This window comes from Mandrillus leucophaeus, unplaced genomic scaffold, assembly GCF_000951045.1.
Source record: "Mandrillus leucophaeus isolate KB7577 unplaced genomic scaffold, Mleu.le_1.0 Scaffold650, whole genome shotgun sequence".
In the NCBI taxonomy this organism is placed as follows: domain Eukaryota; kingdom Metazoa; phylum Chordata; class Mammalia; order Primates; family Cercopithecidae; genus Mandrillus; species Mandrillus leucophaeus.
The window spans coordinates 49643-70703 of record NW_012107031.1 but is presented as its reverse complement, the minus strand read 5'-3'; the positions used below and the strand labels follow the sequence as shown (position 1 = coordinate 70703).

Genomic DNA, 21061 nt, shown 5'->3' with positions numbered 1-21061 from the left:
TACCACAGCAATTTGCCCTTGGTGACTGGAGTCCTTGCTTTAGTCAGTACCTGTGTGCCATTTACCACCAGAGGCTTGGCCTTCTCCACACTTTTTAAAGAGATCCGTTGACATTGGCCAGGGTTGTAGACCCTTGGCACATTAGTCCTTGGCACTGCTGACATTTGGGCCCAGGTAATTATTTGTGTGTGTGTGGCGGGGTGGTAGGGGAGACGGCGCTGTCTGTTCTGCGCATTATTGTAGGATGTTTAGCAGAATCCTGGCCTCTATCACTAGATATTCCAGTAATACTCCCCTACTCGTGCCAACTGAAAATGTCTCCAGACATTGCCAATTGTCTCCTGGGAGACAAAAATTGCTCCTGATTGATTGAGAACCACCGCTTAAATAGGAAAACAAGGCTCCAGGGCAAATGTCCTCAGAGTGTCTTTATGTCTCTGGATCTCTACCAGAAATCACCATTCCTGCCCTTCTGGCCCAGGCATGTCCCTACACTGATTTCTTCTCTTACAACAGGGAAAAGTCAGCTTCTCTTGAAGATTGACCCTTGTCCTCCTGTTGATGACAGCAGCAGCCAAGAGGCAGCAGTTTTCTCAAAACTGTTAGCCCATGAGTAACTTCTTCTTCTTCTTTTTAAAAGATTCTCTATTTCCGTGGGTTTTGGGGGAACAAGTGGTATTTGGTTACATGAGTAAGTTTTGGGGCAGCAGGTGGTATTTGGTTACATGAGTAAGTTCTTCAGTGGTCATTTGTGAGATTTCAGTTCACCCATCACCCGAGCAGTATATACTGAACCCTATTTGTAGTTTTTTATTCCTCACCCTCTCCCACCCTTTCCTCCAAGTCCCAAAAATCCACTGTACCATTCTTATGCCTTTGCATCTTCATAGCTTAGCTCCCACTTAAGAGTGAGAACATATGATGTTTGGTTTTCCATTCCTGAGTTACTTCACTTAAAATAGTATTCTCCAATCCCATCCAGGTTGCCGCAAATGCCATTAATTCATTCCTTTTTATGGCTAAGTAGTATTTTATTGTATATATATATATATACCACAGCTTCTTTATCCACTCATTGATTGATGGGCATTTGGGTAGGCTCTGCATTTTTGCAATTGCAAATTGTGCTGCTATTAATATGTATGTGCAAGTATCTTTTTCGTATAATGACTCCTTTTCCTCTAGGTAGATAACCAGTAGTGAGATTGCTGGATCAAATAGTAGTTCTTATACCAGAGTGAGAAGGGTTTCACTGCAGAAGCCCTCAGTAACAAGGCTGCTGGGCTGCTGGATTTCCTGTCTAGATGAGCAGTGCTCCCGTGGAAAGACGTGGGCTGGAACCATCAGGAGCTGATTAGCTCACCTCTCCTCTGGTTGGGTGTAGTACCCCGCTTGGACTCCTTATACCAGAGCTCAGTGCATGGCAGGATGACCACATTGTTTACACTCCTGAGTATACCATCAGTACCTTCGGGTACAATGGTGCCCACCACTTTAAGGCACAACATATTGAAGGGCCTTCAAGTCAGGTCTCCTACCTCCTACCCCGCCCGGCAGTCACCTTTGATAGGTAAATATCACATCAACACGTGTAACCCAGACGGCATAGCCTAAGGAAGCTTGTCTTTCTGTAAAATGACCTAACTATACCAATTTTCGTTAAAAAGCATTGAAGTGCCAACATGGAAGCAACCCCAAATGTAAGAGAAAGGTCATATTTTAATCTAAAGAATTACACTCATTTTTCAGAACATACAGTCAACATATGTAAGCAAATCATGTTGAGCTGTGATCCAAATGGATGTTTTTCTAGTTTGAGTTTTATTTGTCAAATGATACAAGTATTTCTGCCCCTTTAGAGTGATAGCCAAACACTTAGTCATCATGCATGTCACTGTAACACTGCATCTTGAAAAGGAGGTATCAACAGCAGTGAATAATTCTGTAACATTCTAGCACCCTACTAAGGTGGGCAGAGCTCAAGTTTCCTAACACACTTTCCCAACAGCTCTCTGATCAACCCCCACAGACGAATAAACCTCTAATGTGGGAAGAGGTTCTAGGCATGAAGGAATTAGCTTGCTTTTAGTTGGTGTGAGATCATGGAGGATCCTAATGAAAACAGCAATAACTACATGATGAAATATCAAATATTCTTATTCAAACTGTGCTTAAATATACCCAACAGGTTATACTGCCAAATATATATTTTTCTGTTGGGTAGTTTTACTTTTTGCTCTGGCAAGCAATTAAGTGGATTTTAATTTTTTTTTAAAAAAAGCAAGGCTTTTTAAAAATCAAATTTATTGTTCCAAGGAAATCATGCCCAAGAAGCAATTGACTTAATGAAACCAATATGTCACTGATCACCCAAGATTCATGCTTCAGATGTGAATGGCCCCTCTATTTTGTTTCAAATTGCCCATCAATCTCTACTAACCATGTCTGTGGAAATGTTACCAGGATGTTTTCTGGCTCTGAATTTATGAACGTTAAAAGTACAGTAATTTGCATTCGTACTAACTGGCTTCAAAGTGCAAATGAGTAACCAGTTAGAGGTAAAAGAACATTGTTCTGAGTGAGAGAGGAGATGGGTGTTTCCATAAGGTGACCCTGGGCAGGTGACTTAACAACCAGGCTTCAGTTTCTTTATTTGTAAATGAGGGGATTGGATACATTAAATGTCTCCCAAACTTCAGATTTAAGTACAAACTTCATGATTGTTGCCAAATACGTGGGTCACCTCTTCTACTAATTACTCAGTTATTTTAAATACTCACTTTTTAATATAAATTAATTGATCTTAAAAGGAAATTTTATACTGGTGCCATAAATGGAAAATTAATATCAATTGACATAAATGTAGATAACTAAATGAAAGCAAAAGGAATGTATTAAATTCTAACTAAATTTGATATTGCCAGTTGAAGGGTAAGGTCCTATTCTCTGACTAAAAAAGGACCTGTCTACATGGTCTACATGGGATACAGTGGGAGTCCACAAAGTAAATAATGAGGCTTTGTGGGCCACAGAACCTCTGGTACAAGTAGGTAACTCTGCCATTGTAGTGCAAAGAAGCCATAGACCAAATGTAAATGAATGGGTTGGCTGTGTTCCAATAAAACTTTACTTACAAAAATAAGTAATGGGCCAGATATGGCCCTCAGTCTGCAGTTTGCCAACCCCTGGATTAGATGAGTGTGAAGACCCACTATCACTAAGCAAAGACTTAATCAGAAGAGTTGGGAGAGAATTTTAAAAGGAGTTCCTTTCCTACTTGGAGGTCCAATGGCTTTAACGCTTTCAGCATTCCACGTCACCCATTTGGAAAAACCTGGGTTGAATTTTCACTTTAAGATTTCATCCTAAACCTCTTCCCCTTATCTTTAGCATCTTGGATAAGGTCAAGGATTTCTTACTTGTGTAAACCCTCAGCACGTTTCTAAGTTGTCTTCCTCCTTTACTGGGATGTCAATGGGGAAAGTTTCTAATTTTTCTCAGACTAATGGTTCTCAACCCTGGCTGTTTGTTAGAATTGTCTGGGGAGTTTTAGAAATACTTATACCTGATATACCACTATACCTCAGGTTCTGATTTCATAGGATCAGACTGGGAGCCCAAATGATTTTGAGTGCAACCAGGGTTGAAAGGCTACTAATCCATATCTCGGCCAGGTCACCTTCCTCAGAGTCCATTATTTCCTCCATTTGATATTGAATTCTAAGAGCCCCAAACATTATTCAGCTCAAACTGTTTCACACCCGAAGGTCTTAGGACTTCACTTTCATTTGTGATTCCCGTTATTTGTCCAGCTGAGTTATGATTGAGCCCTCCCACACACCTTGGTTAAATTTACTATTCCTCTTTTCATTCTCTCTGCTTCATCACCCTAGAAGGCTTGACACTATTCTCAGCTCAAGATTTCCAGCCAAATAAGTTTCCTGTTCCATTCTTCTGTCCCTGCTACTGCCACTGACTCTGACATTAATACAAACTGGGTGCAAGACCAGGATGCAAAGGGAAAGGCATTCAGTGTATTCTGTAACATACAAAGGAAGAAGACTCCTCCTCCCATGGAAAGGAAGAGAACATTTACCAAGTACTTACAATGTGTCAGGCATTGTGCTAGGTGCTGGGGATATGAGAATGAACATGACATAGACCTAGCCTCCAAAAGGCTTACAGTCTAGGGAAGGAAATAGACTAATAAAAAAGCATGATAATGTACCTGTAAAAGGATCTGATTGAAGACTCCAGAACGGAGTGTAGCACAAAAGAGAAAGTCAGTGGTGTGCTAGAAAACGTCTCACCTCGAGCTCTCTAGGAGAAAGCAGAAACCTAATTTGTGGTGCTTGCCAATTTCCATGGTGTAAATACTTTCACCGTGACTGATTTCAAGTTACTGGCATGATCTCACTGAGCAGAGTTGGGAAGCGATCACACTATTGGCTCTTGCCAGCTTGCAAAGTCAGCTCCAGCTAGCGTGGCCAACCATCCTGGTTTACCTGGAACTGTCCCAGTTTTAGCACTTAAAGACCCACATTCCAGGGAACCCCTCTGTCCTGGGCAATCAAACAGTTTAGCTTCAGCACACCACTGGAAGAATTCGATTCTTCCCCAGAGGATCAGGAATGGTTTCAGAAAGCGGAGGCTCCAGCTTATTTGCTTAAGTAGAAACATTCTCCACTGTTGCCAATGGAATCAATGGAAACCAAGTGTTTAATAAAAAAGGAGGGTCATGAGGCTCTGTGCTGTCAATCTCAAGTTTCTTTGGTCCTCCGAGGACTCGGGAAGTTGCAGGGAGGAATCTACTTGCAGCATCCCCCCTTTTTCCTCCCCTGCCTCACACTGATGGACCTGTTGGGAATCAAACAACTCAGCAATCCTTTTGCATAGATTCTGTCAAGCAAGGAGAAGTGATATTTTACCTATAAATATATTTGGCAATTTATCCAGCCGGAAAGCAGGCACCCAAAAGAAGTAAGCATATTGGAAACCTTGGCCATCTCACTGGCTTCATGTCTTTTCAGTCTCCAAAATGTGTCTGCTAAAATTCAGCCCCCTGGCACACTGTAGTCCTTCAGCTATGATCCCTCCTCTACTTGAAGGGAAAGATACTTTAGGAAAGGGAGAACTGGAAGATTGGGTGTGAAATGAGGAGGAGAGGAGAAGGAAGAAGCTTCCTAAGGGCAAAAGGGCCACTTCCTCCCCTGCAAGCCCTGACTCATCATAATGAAACCTCCCTGTCCAGCACTCTGACATTGTCTTATTTAATCTTCCTGAGATTCTTCAGGGTGGGCAGGTATTAGTCCCAGTTTACAAATGAGAGGCAGAAAACATGATTCCATTAGCATAGGAAGGAATATTGGGAGCAGAATTTGACAATAGTACCTCTCCTGCATACACACTTTGCTCACTGGGAGATGGCTGGCTGTTTTGCCTTGCAAATAGTTGTGACTTTGTTTTCATTTTACTTTCTATTTTCTCATCATCAAGAATATTTATTGATCTGACAGTCATGGAAGAGGTTCTTGGCTTCCCTGGTCACTGGACAAGTCTCAGGTCTCAACTAGTGTTTCTGTAAAAGACTATCATTCTAAGAGTTGAACTGAGCTTTTCTTTTTTTCTTTCTCTTTCTTCCTTTCTTCCTTTCTTCCTTCCTTCCTCCCTCCCTTCCTCCCTTCCCCCTTCCCTTCCCTTCTTCCCTTCCCTTCCCTTCTTCCCTTCCCTTCCCTTCTTCCCTTCCTTTCCCTTCCCTTCCTTTCTTCCCTTCCCTTCCCTTCTTCCCTTCCCTTCTTCCCTTCCCTTCCATTCTTCCCTTCCCTTTCCTTCCTTCCTTCCTTCCTTCCTTCCTTCCTTCCTTCCTTCCTTCCTCTCTCTCTCTCTCTTTCTTTCTTTCTTTCTGAGACAGGGTCTCGCTCTGTCACCCAGGCTGGAGTGCAGTAGTGCAACCATGGCTCACTGCAACCTCCACTTCCTGGCCTCAATTATTCTCCTGCTTCAGCCTCAGCCTCCCAAGTAGCTGGGACTACAGGCACATACCACCATGCCAAGTTAAATTTTTAAAATTTTTGTAAAGACAGGGTCTCATTATGTTGCCCAGGCTGGTCTTAAGCTCCTGGTCTCAAGCAATCCTCCTATCTTGGCTTCCCAAAGTGCTGGAATTACGGGCATGAGCCACCCTACTTGGCCCAGCTTTTCTATTATTAAATTTTTTAAAAAATAATTATTTAGACAATAACCCCCAAAATCGATTAATGAGAAGTCAATAGTAGAGTTTCTGAATCCAGACCGCATGGGTTTGAATCCCTATCTCATCATACTTGTGTGCCTTGGTTTTTCTCATCTGCAAAATAGGAGATAATAATACCTACCCCATAGGGTTGCTGGGAGAATTAAATGTGTTGTTATTTGTAAACTGTCTGGACCCACGCCTGGCACATATTAAGTGCTCTATATTTTGCTGTCATTCTCAATTTGGAGTTTTCCTCCCATACATCTCTCTTCGACCTTTAGCCCCTGCTCCTCTTTATCTATGAGTACAAAGTGATTTCTAATTTAGGACAAGCTTATGTAAACAGACATGTTGAGCTTCCTATAGTAAACTTCCAATTTTAAAGGAACTACACAAAGCACCATGCAAAGGACTCACTCAACACTCAACAGGAATCAGGTCAAGATGGAAGAAAGGAATAAAAATAACACTCAGCACTCGCCACGTGTTGAATATCCTGCCAAATGCTTTTGATCCATATTCTCCTAACAACCCATACGAGGTGGGTACTATTATTACCATCTTTCAGATGGGAAAACAGCCTTGGAAAAGATATGGAGGGAAAAATAGCCTCATGCCTGGTTCAAAGGTAGATGTCTGTGAGAGAGGAGGTAGCACTTGTGTGACCTCAAAGAAGACCCTTCCCCAAACTGGACTCAGTTTCCCTAACTCTGTAGTGTTCTTAAGATCTATACAAGGCAAGTTTACAACGAAATATTATTCGGCCTCAAAAAAGAAGGAAATTCTGCCATTTGTGACAACTTGAAGAAACCTGGAGAACATTATGCTACGTGAAATAAGCCAGAAAAATAAATACTGCATGATTCTACTTACATGAGGTACCTAAAATAGTCAAACTCATAGAAGTAAAGAATAGAACTGTACTTACCAGGGGCCAGAGGGAGGGGAAACGAAGCACTCTTCAACTGGTACAAAGTTTTGGTTATGCAAGATGAATTCACTCTAGAGATCTGGGGTACAGCAAATTGTACCCTATACTTTATTATGCACTTAAAAAATTGTTAAGGTCAAGTGCAGTGGCTCATGCCTGTAATCCTAACACTTACGGAGGCCAAGACTGAGGATTGCATGAGACAGGAGGATTGCTTGAGGTCAGGAGTTCAAGCTTATGTAAACAGACATGTTGAGCTTCCTATAGTAAACTTCCAATTTTAAAGGAACTACACAAAGCACCATGCAAAGGACTCACTCAACACTCAACAGGAATCAGGTCAAGATGGAAGAAAGGAATAAAAATAACACTCAGACAGGGCAACATAGTGAGTCCCTCTTGCTACAAAAGTTTTTAGATACAAAGTATTATTTGTTTAATGGGTTGATGTCAAGTTAAATGTTCTTAACACACACACACAAGGGGACAGAAGGAAATTTTCATAGCTGATGAAATATTTATTACCTTGATGGTGGTGATGGTGTTGTGAGTGTATGCCTATGTCCAAATTCACCAAATTGTATAATTAAATATACAATATATTTTACAGCAATTATACCTCAGTAAAGATGTTTAAAATATTTTTCAGGGATTTTGAAAAAAGAAAAACTATAGGCAAGTTTAATCAGAATTTAAAAATTCTAATAAAATTTTTTATTTTATTAAAATAAAATTTTAAAATTCTAATAAAAAATTAAAGGCAAGCTTAATCAGAATCACCAATATTGGTGCAAGGTGGCATTAACCAACAGTGGCAATGGTAACAGCTTAAACTGAGGAGAGTCAGGTGTGCTCTCTCCAGCACCCCCTTCACCTACCTCCATTTTGCTCGTGCTTAACAAGCCCAGGCCACTACCTGATTCTAATCTTGGCCCTGGTATTTAATCTCATTTCATGCCAGCTCAAACAGCAGCTCTCTGTAGATCAGTGTACAGCGAGCCCTCTGCCCTCTGCTCCCTGGTTCTTCCCAGGGGCCCTCCTGGCTCACAGCCCAGATACCAAGTAACCATTGTCAAATATTTACTGAGCAGAGTGCAGCCAGCCAAGGCTTCTGAGGAACTGCACTGGAAATATTACACAGTCCAAATGCCACTCCCATTGCATTTTGATAGTACTTTCAGAGTTTACAAATGACCCTTACATCCTATGTCACCCACCATCCCACCTCCTACGTGCTACCACCTGAGTGCTTACTGTAATCCAGCACTGTGCTACTACATCCCAAACACGAATGCATCTACACCTCATACCACCCCATGGGCAGGCGCATCTCCACTTTAAAGATGAGACAACTAAGGCTCAGAGAGGTGAATCAGCTTACCCAAGGTGGTACAACCAGCAAAGGGCAAAACAGCAATTGAACAGAGTAGGTCTGACTCCCAAGTCCACACTATGTGGACTATTATGTCATGATTAGATGCAATCATGTTAGCACATTGATAGGTCATAGTAAGCACACAAGTACACAGACTCCCAAAGCATCAGGCTGTCGTCTCTCCCTGGCATGTCTTCCTTCCACCTCCACCTCTGTCTTTATTTAATTGCTTGCCCTACTGCCCTTTGAGAACCAGCACTAATGTCAACTCCTCCATAAAAATTCCTTTCTCCTCTCAGCTATTTGCACCCAGAAGTGCTTACTGTATCATAATGCAATTGTCATGTGTCATTTACACGTTTATTTCCCTGGAACAGGGACTATGCTTCATAGATCATAGAGTCCACCTCAACTGGGGTAGTGCTTAGCATACAATAGATTTTAATGCTTGTTTGTTCAAGGAAGATAAGGGAGGAAAGAAGAGGAGAAGAAGGAAGAAGAAAAAGAGAGAGAAAAATAATTCAGAGTCTAATTTGCCTGCAACATATTTCTTCTTAATTAATTCACATGCCTCTCATGAGACAATCTATTCCTACTGTCCAGCCTTGAAGCTATTGAAGTAGAAAATCAGGACACAAGGACTGACAAGTATGAATGTACTTAAATGAGTGTATTTCTGGCTGTGTTCTGGAAGATGCTGGTTACTATATAATACACAGAGCAACCAATTTGCAAATCATATCCCTCAGCAAACTCCTTCACACATTCCATCCCCAGCGTTTGCTGCAACCTGGAAGATGTTCCTAGAATGTTCCATTTCTATTATAAGAGTTAAGACTTCCTTGAATTGGACTGGGACAGAAGGCATTTGATGAGGCGTCTGTTTTTCCATTCTGGTTCTTCTGGCTGCGGGTACCAGAATCTTGATTCAGAAGAGCTGACCTCCCTCCTGGGCAATCTGGTGTGTTGCAGCAGGAACATCCCTGAGTCATTTCTCTGCGTGGGTGTTTTCTGCATTCTTTCTGCCAAGGTGACACCGCTTCCTAGGATCAGAGCATCTCAGTTTATTTTCTATGCTTCCTCCTTTGAGAAAAATGGATCATTCATGTCCTTGTTTTAGAGGAGGGAACACAGGAACGTAGATACACAGAGAAGGACATGTAGACCTACTAGAAGGAAGAAAAAACCAAAGAGGAAGTCCGCCCAGCACCAGCCTTACTCACGCACCAGGCAGTGCCTTTCATAGAGCTGACAGCATTTGCTTCCATTGTGGACCTGAGGTCCAGGCATGATGGCCAGCACCTCACCAGAGTGGTATCCCACGGAGAGTCTCACACCCGATGAGGTGTGAATTATCACACTCGTCAAATGAGACAGCTAACAAGGTGTGATGCTGGGACATCATGCCAGGCCACCTGGACTCCACAGCGTGACTGCCTGGTGTAAAATATATGTCTGGAACTTCAGATCCAAGCTGCAGGTGACCAATGAGAAACTGATCTTTAGAGTGCCATTTACAAGGTGAAAACTCCTCAAGCAGGAAAGGGGTTTGAAATATTCTGGAAAGTTTATTGCTGATTGGTCTTCAACAAATATCAATTGTTTGCATTTACTAAGACCGTGCTGTCAGCCAGGCTTGTTTTAGATGCTTGGCATGAATAACTTTAATTCCTCCAGGAGCCTTACGTGGTAGGCACTATTATTATCCCCATTTACCATTGTTAGGTTCTAACTGAGATCCGAAAAAAGTCAGTGGGGTGGCGGTTAGCTGGAAAAACACTCGAGGAATCGCAGGGAGTTTCAACATGGCTTCTTTCACTGGGTGCAAGCGAGCCTGGGTGTGAGCCTGGGCGTGAGCCCCAAGCCATAGGTACAGCGTTAGCAGCGTAATTGTACCTTTCACAGACAATAATGGCTCCGAGCCAAGCACGAGCGCATGTGGGTGGTTACTTAACGCGCCTCACGTGGCGTGGTTACATAATGTGCGGAGTTGTGCGTCTGCACTCCAAACCCGCGGAGACACACGGCGTCGGAAAGTCGCCTTGGCCTACTGCCGACTAGAGCGCAGCCATCTCCCTTACAACCATGAAGAAAGTACGGCACAGAGAGGTTCTATAACTTGCCCAAAGTCACACAGCTAATAAGCAGTTGTGCTGGGTCTCAAATTTACTTGACAGTAAAGCCACATTCTTCAACTTTACTATTATTATATTTTCAATGGCCACCTATTATAAATATGATGTTGCTGGGGCATTATAAGATAAATATTTGACAAGTTTGGGAGACATCCATCCATCTGAGATCAACATATGTGAATTAGAAAACTATATATCTACATATGGTACGTGTGTGTATATATCTTCACATACATATCTTCCAAACCTGTTCAATCTAAATATGTAGAATTGAAATCTGCATGGATATCACTTTTATGAGATCTTATAAATATCACAAGGCAGAAAGCCAAGAAATGACCCAAAGAGGCAGGGAAAGGGCTAACATTTCTCTAGCTCCCTGTTTTCTGGCATTTGAAAAGTTATTTCACATAAGCCTCAAGCCTTGCAACGCAGAGACTGCTCCCATTTTACAGATGAGGAGATGGTGGCTTAGAGGTTAATGGCCCAAGTTCACACAGCTGCTAAGAGGCAGCTCTGCATTCAAACCAGGCTTCCTGTGGGCTCAAAGCCCAGACCTCTGAAATCATTTTTATTGACGTTTAGTATCTTTTGCTGTTTTTATCTGTCTCCTGAGTGTCAGTGCAAGCACTGTCAAAATAGGAACAAATTGAAAGAAAACAAAATAAGGAATGTTGCCCTGGCTCTACAATGTCTCATCGTTGAAAACAAGTGGAATATCCGTGTGGTCTCCTAAAGCCTCACAAGCAGGTCTGACCCCATCCTGGAGTCCCCTGCAGCCCATTCTGGATCTGACTTGCATTCTCGCTGTATGCAGAGGTTCTGCTTAGTTGCTTCGGGTTTCAAAAACTAAATCTCCGGATACGGATAAGCAAACAGGCCTGAGGCCCCATCATCAGCTGTCTATCCCATTAACAATGAACAATGGACGTGGAATGTCCATTCCATATACATTCCCGAGAAGAAGCTCGGTACCCGGCTCCTGGGAACAAGCCATAGGACACCCGTTCCTTCAGCACTGAGCCTCGCTGATGAATACAGCCATTGTGGAGGCAGCCCCCACCACAGTGAGGGGACAACGCCAAACAGACTGTTTGCTTTTTCTCTCTCTTTCTTTTAAAATCACATCACATGATTCTTTCACTTCGACATCAAATATCCTGCTGTTACAAGGAACGAGCCTGAATTATCTTCTCAAGCAGATTAAGAAAGATAACCAACATGGCTAACAGTGGTTCCTGCAGGGATTCAGGGCACTGGGACCTCAACCTGCCCTGCTGATGGTGGTACCTCTGACATAGAGTCCTACCCCACATTATTTGTTAAGAAAAAAAAAAGAAGGCTGGTTGCAGTGGCTCATGCCGGTAATCCTAGCACACTGAGGAGGCCGAGGTGGGTGGATCGCTTGAGCTCAGGAGTTTGAGACCAGCCTGGGCAACATGGTGAAACTCCATCTTTACCAAAAATAAAAAATTAGCCAGGTGTGATGGCACATGCCTGTAATCCCAGCTGCTTGGGTGGCTGAGGCAGGAGAATCGCCTGAACCTGGGAGGCAGAAGCTGCAGGGAACAGAAATTGCAACACTACACTGCAGCTTGGGCAACAGAGTGAGACCCTGTCTCAAAAAATTTAAGAAAAAAGGAAAAATTAAGTCCCAATGTTATCGTCGGTCATAACACATGACTCAACACTCTCCTGCTGCACCTCCCAGATATCAGAGTTATTTGGGTTTTTTGGTCTTGGGCATGTTGAGAACATTCTTTTGTCTTACCCCTCAGCTCCTACAACTCTATGATATTTGTATCATGGAACGGCCTCCCTAAAAGAGGAAGGGGATCAGGGGCAGGCATGTCATTTAGATCTGCCAGAATCAGAAAATCTGGTTCTAGCCTTGGCTGCCACTCAACCACTGCCTGGCCAGGTGATCTTAGACAAGTCTCCATACGGTCTCCGCAAGCCCTTACAGGTTGTTTGTACAAATGAGAAAAAGGTGACCGTTGAGGGGAAGCAGTCCTGCCAGCACCAGGCTTGACAAGCGTGCCCCCAACTCAGTTCTGCCCCAGCCCCTCAACCAGGGCCTCAGGCAGGGCATAACACACACAGCTGTTCGCAGAGCCCTGCGTCTCTGTTTCAGCGCATTAGTTGTGAAGTGGGACAGATCATGTGTCCCACAAAATTCTCTGCACTGATGAGGCTAACAGGACATAGAGAACAGCTTATGAATTAGCCAAGTGATAAGAGATTTCTGTTGCCCTGATTCAGTTCTACCTCACTTCCTGGGCACTCCATAATACTTTGGATGAAAAGCAAAGAAGCCATTACTATTTTGAAGTTGCTACTTCACACTCAGAGGACCAACTCCTTCAGAACTTGATCAAAAGTAGGGTGGCCCTTATAAGTGTATGGCCTCTGCAACTACATAGGGCCCCATGTTCAGAAGGGCCCTGTGCTTGGCTTAATACTCTGATGTTACCGTATTGAAATTCTTGGTAATTTTTGAGCAAGGAACCCTGCACTTTCATTTTGTACTAAGCCCAGCAAATTATGGAACTGGTCCTGCCAACAAGCCTTCAAAAGCACCAAATAGCTTTCTTATATCTCACAAAATATTTAAATAAGGAAAACAGGAGGTATCATTCTACAACTCCAGCGTCATCCGATCCCTCTGTCGGATCATGGAAGCTCTAGTCATAGAATGTGAGGCAGTATTGTGTGCTGCACAGAGCACAGGTTTTAGGAGGCAAATTGAGCTGGGTTCAGTCCTGCATCCTGCCAGACCTGAAATAAATGATCTAACCTGCCTGAACCCAGGTTTCCTTACCTGGAAGGCAGAGCAGTAATGCCCACTCTTCCCTATGCATAATAAAGAAAGGTCTATAAACTGCCTGGCACACAGCAGGTGTACAACAGTATCAGTCCTCTTCCTGGCTTGTTTCAGGAACAGATGCTGCAAGCTGGGGCATGCCCTCACGTTCCAAATGGCAGGGAGGTGATAGGTGGCCCCGACGATCCTTTCAGCTCTAGGAGTCTGTTATTCTCCATTAATCAAAGCCTCAAGCCATCTCACCTTCAGTCCACAGATATTAGCCAGGACACTTTGGGTCGCAAGGATGGAAACCCAACTCATATTAACTTAGACCAAGGAAGTTTGCTAGTTAATGAAACTGGGAAACCCAAGGACACAGGCGCTGCTGTGTCTGAGGATTTGTACAATGTGTTTCTTTCTCTCTCTCCCTTTATGTAGTGGACAAAATGGCCACTAAGAGCCCTAGACTCACGCACTTTCACTCTACCAGACCCAGTAGGAGGCAGACGTGTATCTCTCTCAGTATCTATGTAGCAACCAAGGGAAAGACTCCAATTGACTCTAATCCTGCTTGGATTACATCTTCACTCCTGAACCAATCCTGATTGCCAGAGTCACAGGGCATGTGCCCACATTGGTGACCAAGGGCAGGACAAAGGGGCTCGAGCCTCATGACCAACAACCCCAATGAGGCCACACAATGGGGGAAGGGGAAATAAGGAAAATAAGGATGCCATGCAGAGAAAGGCAACATACCCAGTGAACTGCATGTGGTTTACTGTTCACTTCCACTGGCTGCCAAAGGAAATGAAAGCGGGGAGAACTGAACCGTGGTGGTACTGCCAGTAGCACTTAAACCAGCCTTCACTGAAGGATGGAAAATATATGGACATGCCAGCCGTGGTGGCTCACGCCTGTAATCCCAGCACTTTGGGAGGCCAAGGCAGGCAGATTGCCTGAGCTCAGGAGTTCGAGACCAGCCTAGGAAACATGGCAAAACCCCGTCTCTACTAAAAATACAAAAAATTAGCCAAGTGTGGTGGCGTGCACCTATAATCCCAGCTACTGGGGAGGCTAAGGCATGAGAATCACTTGAACCCAGGAGGTGAAGGTTGCAGTGAGCTGAGATCGTACCACTTCACTCCAGGCTGGGCGACACAGTGAGACTCTGTCTCAAAAAAAAAAGAAAGAGAAAAAAGAGAATATATGGACACATATCACTTAGGAGAAGCTCCGTAAGAAAAGGCAAAGACAGGAAACTCGATGTGTTCCTAGCTACCAGCTGCATAACTACAATGAACCTCACAGGTTAATTGCAGTTTTTAATAGTTATGTGTTTATATTTGTGGTTACCTTCCATTTATGCAAGCAATACTGGGTTTCCATTTTTTGTGCTAACAAAGATTTCCTTTTTAAGATAACTTTAAGTAAAAACAAATGTCAATTGAAAGGAAAATAAGCAAATAATAATTATAAGCAAATAGTAATTTGCTTATTATTTAGACGTAGGTAACTGTGGATGCAATACTGCATGTATTGTGCCAATGACTGAAGTATGGGAAACAGCTCAGTACAATATATAAACAGGACTTTACCTTTCCAAGGAGGACTAAAACCAGAACTGTGCTTTTACTGGTTCCTATAAGTGTCTCCAACAAACCAAATACATGTCTCTCATTGTATGGATGGCAAAGATCCAAGTCACCAAATGAACCTGTAATAAGGTCCTAGAACCCTCAGCTTCTGACCTATTCCTTAGACATAACTGTGTCTCCCGGCAAAGGGGGAGAACCAGCACTCCAGTACACTGGCCCAGAGTATTATTCTTTGTTTCAGAGGCAGACACACAAAGGTGGGGTTGATATGAAAATCGCTCATTGCAGAGCTGGCCAGGATGATTGTCCTTGAGGACAGAGGGGCCCATTCTCCTGGTCATCCAAGGCCAGCTGGCCCCAAGGAGTACCAGCCACCTCTCTGGGGCCAGAGTCTCCCCAGCTGATGTCCGCATGTACCAATGTGTGAAGTGACAGCTGGTCCCCGGTTAGGATGACTGTTTGGTCCTCCAGTTTGCTACTGATTTTAGCCAGAGATCATTAAGGAATGTCTATATTGTCATCTCACCTTTTCAATTATTTTCTCCAGGCTAAAGCGAGCAGTCCTCAGGGTTTTGATGTGGATCGAGATGCCAAAAAGCTGAACAAAGCCTGCAAAGGAATGGGTATGAGAGACATTTTGTTGCTAATTTACTTCTGAAGTTGATTAAACTTGGTCTCATGTCCAACTTTCCCATGATGTTAGGAAGCTGACATCTCACTATCTTGTGTATTCCAAGCTAACGCAAGTCAATCACTTCCACTGACCTCTTTATTAAGGTTCGCAAAATTATAGTGGGATCCTATGACTTTTCAGGATTCTATATAACAGCTAGGAGTTGGATATTGTGACATTTAATTTGACCTTGAGGTGAGAGAAACTTCACGAGAAGCACAGTTCATGCAATCGTGGTGTATTAGTCTGTTCTCATGCTGCTAATAAAGACTTACCTGAGACGGGGTAATTTATAAAGAAAAAGAGTTTAACGGACTCCCAGTTCCACATGGCTGAGAAGGCCTCACAAGCATGGCAGAAAATGAAGGAAGAGCGAGGGACTTCTTACATGGCAGCAGGAAAGAGAAGATTAGACCCAAGTGAAAGGAGTTTCCCCTTATAAAACCATCTGATCTCGTGAGACTTACTACTGTGAGAACAGCATGAGGGAAACCGCCCCCATGATTCAATTATCTCCCACCAGGTCCCTTTCACAACATGTGGGAATTATAGGAGCTATGATTCAAGATGAGATTTGGGTGAGGACACAGCCAAACCATATTACCTGGTATGATCTAAACCCCTCTGATCCTTTCCCTAGGAGATGGTGGGGAATTGAGTCTGATGAGAGCTGGATAAGGGACCTGGAAGCAACAAGTAAAAGTAGATCGGTCGGGTGCGGTGGCTCACACCTGTAATCCCAGTACTTTGGGAGGCCGAGGTGGGCAGATCATGAGGTCAGGAGATCAAGACCATCCTGACCAACATGGTGAAACCCCATCTCTACTAAAAATACAAAAATTAGCTGGGGGTGGTGGCAGGTGCCGGTAATCCCCAGCTACTCGGGAGGCTGAGGCAGGAGAATCACTTGAACCAGGGAGTCGGAGGTTGCAGTGAGCCGAGATTGCGCCACTGCACTCCAGCCTGGGAGACAGAGAGAGACTCCACCTCAAAAAAAAAAAAAAAGAAAAAGAAAAAGAAAAAAGAATTAGATCAAGTAACTGGCCAAGATCAACCATCAAGGGTTGAAAATGGAGAAGCTGTTTACATCCTAAGGGTCAGAGTTGGGGACTCCACAAGAAGTCAAAACTAAGGTAGACCAGGGACCTGAGTGGGATGAGGGAGAGAGCATCTAGGTCTAGGGCCATGAAGAGAGGCCCTGAGATCCAAGAAAGCCACTCATGACACAAGATCTAGTCCCAGAAGCCTGGAAGAGGGTGAGATCCAAAGCACAGATGGAAGGATTTCCCTTAAACAGGACAAGAAGGGAAGGCGCAGAGACTGACAGCTGGAGTAGATGCCTTCATAGGTGTTGTCAGGGCAGAAATTGAAGGCACCCATGCCTGGTAACCTGACATTGCTCAGTGAGGGGGAGGTGAGTTTGTCTGCTGAAGAGAAGGGTTTGACAATGGAATATGGGGCTTGCATGGTGGCTTGGAATAGCCCTTGAGTAGTAGAGAAGGGGGAGACAACCAAGAGAAGACTGCTGATATGCACTGAGGGCACTGAGTAGGGAGATCATGGTTTCTCATGGCTCCAGCCCACATGGTTGTGTGATTTTTCCCTGTATCCTTGAAGGTAGGACTGGAGAAATTGATTGACCCCAGGTTTGCTGATCAGGAGTTCCAGAACAACAAGCAAGTGAAATCATTGAAGGGGACAGAGGGGTCAAGGGGCAAAGTGAATTAATTTCCCAGATTTTCTTTTTTACATTTATTGAGAAACTATTAAACTTTCAGGCATTGGGCTAATCACTTTATATACAAAATCTCATCAAATTCTTACAAAAATCCATTCTCCAGCTGAGGAAACTGAGGACCTGACATTTTAAGTAAGACAGACAAAGTCACCAAGCCATTAAGTGGGGAACACGGGGATTGAACCTGTTCTTGTCACTCACTCCAAATGCCACCAATTTAGAGACATCCTGGCTAGGGCACCTCAGCTACATGGCTGCAGTCCTGGAGGGGGTGGGGACAGACTGAGAAGACATTGCTCAGTGTCATTAACAACAGGTAGGAACCATCTCAGTCCACAGAATGTTTGATTAAATTAATTTTTTGCTTATTGAGATATAATTTGAATACCATAAAATGCACCCTTTTGCAGCATGCAATTCAGAGTTTTAGTATATTCACAGGATTTTGTGACCATCCCCACTAATTCCAGAACATTTCATCCCTGAGAAAGAAACCTCACACCTCTTAGCAGCCCCTCCCTCTCTTCAGCTCCGGGCAATCACTAATCGGTTTCCTGTCTCCACTGATTTGCCTATTCTAGACATTTCACATAAATAGAATCATACATTATGTGGCTTCTTTTACTTGGCATAATGTTTTACAAAAACAAGTGATAGGTTTTTTACGTAGAAGTAGATTAGTAGAGATTTACTTTCCTAGAATGGGTGTCATGGTAGAATAAATATGGCCACAAATTTATTGTATGGCTCCAGAGGAATAAAACTTGGATCTATGGTAGAAGTTCCAAGGAGACATATTTTGCTTTAATATAAGAAACTTGGCTGGGCGCAGTGGCTCACACCTGTAATTATACACCTGTAATCTCAGTACTTTGGGAGGCCAAGGTAGGCGGATCACCTGAGATCAGGAGTTTGAGACCAGCCTGGCCAACATGGTGAAACCCTGTCTCTACTAAAAATATAAAAATTGGCAAGGTATGGTGGTGCACACCTGTAGTCCCAGCTACTTGGGAGGCTGAAGCAGGAGAATCGCTTGAACCTGGGAGGGGGAGATTGCAATGAGCTGAGATGGCACCACTGTACTCTAGCCTGGGTGACAAGGTGAGACACAATCTCAAATATATATATACACACACACACACACACACACACATATATATGTATATACACACACACATACATATATGAAACTTATCTAGCCATAGAATAGTTGCCTTGCCCAAGAAATGTTGAGAAGTCTGCAGGAGTTGGGATTGGGAAGATCTGGTAGGAAAGTAGTACAAGGGATGGCTACTTATTAAAACCCTACATATTATGTCTAGTGTTCCATTATTGGAACACTAAGCATATGGGAGTTATTTATATCCTACTGCTCAAGGTCATTGCCGAGGTCTGATTGCAAAAATTCAAAAAACTGCAACCTCAGGCATAAATAGGTTAAGAATTCTTGAATAAATCAGAGCTAGAGAATGGGGGGAGGAAGAGAAAGAAGGAGGGAGAAAAAGAAAGAAGATAGGGAGAGAGGAGAGAGAGAGAAGAGAGAGGGAGGGAGGGAGTGAAGGAGAGAAAGAAGAGAAGGAGGAAGAGAGAGAAAGAAGAAAGAAGAGAGAGGAAGAGAGGGAGGGAGGGAGAGTGAACGTGCAACCTGTGTTCTCATCTACAAAATGAGGCTAACAACGTCTCCTCACATGGAGACGGATAAAGGAGGCATTGCAGAGCCCAGCACCTCATTGGCCCTCGTTGTATGTGGATAGCCTCCTTTGGAACAATATGCTGGGATCCAAAATCTGCACAAAGCCAGTAAGATCAGTATGAGCGTTGAGTAGTCACGTCCTTGTTCTCCATCACCGAGGGTGAACTGGGTTGAATGGGGGCTCCCCAAAAATATATGCCCCCAGAACCTGTAAACATGACTGTTTGGAAAAAGGGTCTTTGCAGATAGAATTAAGTTAAGGATCCTGAGATGAGATTATCCTGAATTACCTGGGTGAGCCCTAAATCTAATGACAAGTGTCCTTAGGAGAGACAGAGGAGGAGACACACAGAGAAGGCCATGGGCAGATGGAGACAGAGACTAGAGAGATACGGCCACAAACCCGAGAATGCTAAGGGTTCCCGGCAGAAGCCAGGAGGGGCAAAATCAGACTCTGCCCCAGGGCTGCTGGAGGGACTGTGGGCCTGCCACTGCCAGAATTTCAGACTTCCCCCCTCCAGAGCTGTGCGGGAATAGGCTGCTGTTGTTTTAAGCCACCAAGTTTGTGGTCATTGAATCAGCAGCCTCTCCTCCGGACACTGAGACAGTGGACAAGTGGGAAGCAGTGACTTGCTCAGGCAGGCAGGACTGTGCCCATTCATTACTTCGTCTGTCTTCCCTGCACTCCCATTTCCAAAGGAGAAATGAGGGACGGCGCGGCCCAGCAGAGCTAGCAGAAGAGGGTGACCCTCCAGCAACAGAGTGGGGGCTGCAGCCTCCTGGGCCCAGCGAGGCAGGCTGGGCTGGCACTGGAGCCAAAGGGAAAGCTGAGCCTCCACCACAGCCCTGATCACTGTTCTGCCACACGGGCCCGGGGCCTTCCCACCCTGTCTGGAGCCCCCTTCCTGCTGAAATGTGACTCGGTATCTTCCCAGAAAATTTCTGGGAAAAGCAAAACCAAGGAGGCCCGGAGGCACTTCCTGAGGCTGATTATTGCCCCGGCTTTGACCTCTGCTGTGAAATTACAGTGTCCAGTGTGTGGCTCCTTCTTTTCTCATTTTTAAAAAAGCCTTTCCCAGAACCACTGGGGACTGGCCCTGGTGCCTCAAACCATTGTAAGTATTTACAGGAAATCATTCAGCAGCACTGCTTATATGATACACAGATTGTGAAATGTAAAGTGAGGTCATCGCTCAGTGACTGGGTAGTAGAAACACCCCCCGGATCAACCTGAGACTGGACTCAAAGGACTTGGGGGAAATCCAGTGTTGTTTTCATGGCCTTCCCCGACCTCCAGGTTGTTGCTGGGCCATCTCAGGACTGTTTTGCAATCTGGTTTCTCACCTTTTTTTTTTTTTAACTTTAAAATTTCATAGGCTTTTATTAGTTTTTTTTATTATTATTATACTTTAAGTTCTGGGATACATGTGCAGAACGTTTAGGTTTGTTATGTAGGTATACATGTGCCATAGTGGTTTGCTGCACCCACCAACCCATCATCTATATTAGGTATTTCTCCTAATGCTCTCCCTCCCCTAGACCCCGACCCCCTGACAGGCCCTGGTGTATGATGTTCCCCTCCTGGTGTTCATGTGTTCTCATTGTTCAACTCCCACTTATGAGTGAGAACATGCGGTGTTTGGTTTTCTGTTCATGTGTTAGTTTTCTGAGAATGATGGTTTCCAGCTTCATCTATGTCCCTGCAAAGGACATGAACTCATTCTTTTTTATGGCTGCATAGTATTTCATGGTGTATATGTGCCACATTTTCTTTATCCAGTCTATCATTGATGGGCATTTGGGTTGGTCTGTCTTTTTTTTTAAACCTTTTTTAGATGGAATCTCACTCTGTTGCCAGGCCTCCAGCTCTCTGGTTCAAG

The 21061-nt window shown here is 43.9% G+C and overlaps 1 protein-coding gene across 2 annotated transcripts in view; it reads left to right on the top strand.

The window, feature by feature from the left end:
• Positions 1-21061, top strand: part of ANXA13 (annexin A13) — a 58427-nt gene that overhangs the window by 9249 nt on the left and 28117 nt on the right. For both annotated transcript variants that reach the window (XM_012001149.1, XM_012001148.1), the window contains one exon: positions 15625-15700. In XM_012001149.1, coding sequence (XP_011856539.1) covers positions 15625-15700 — 76 coding nt within the window. The remainder of the gene's footprint in view (positions 1-15624; positions 15701-21061) is intronic.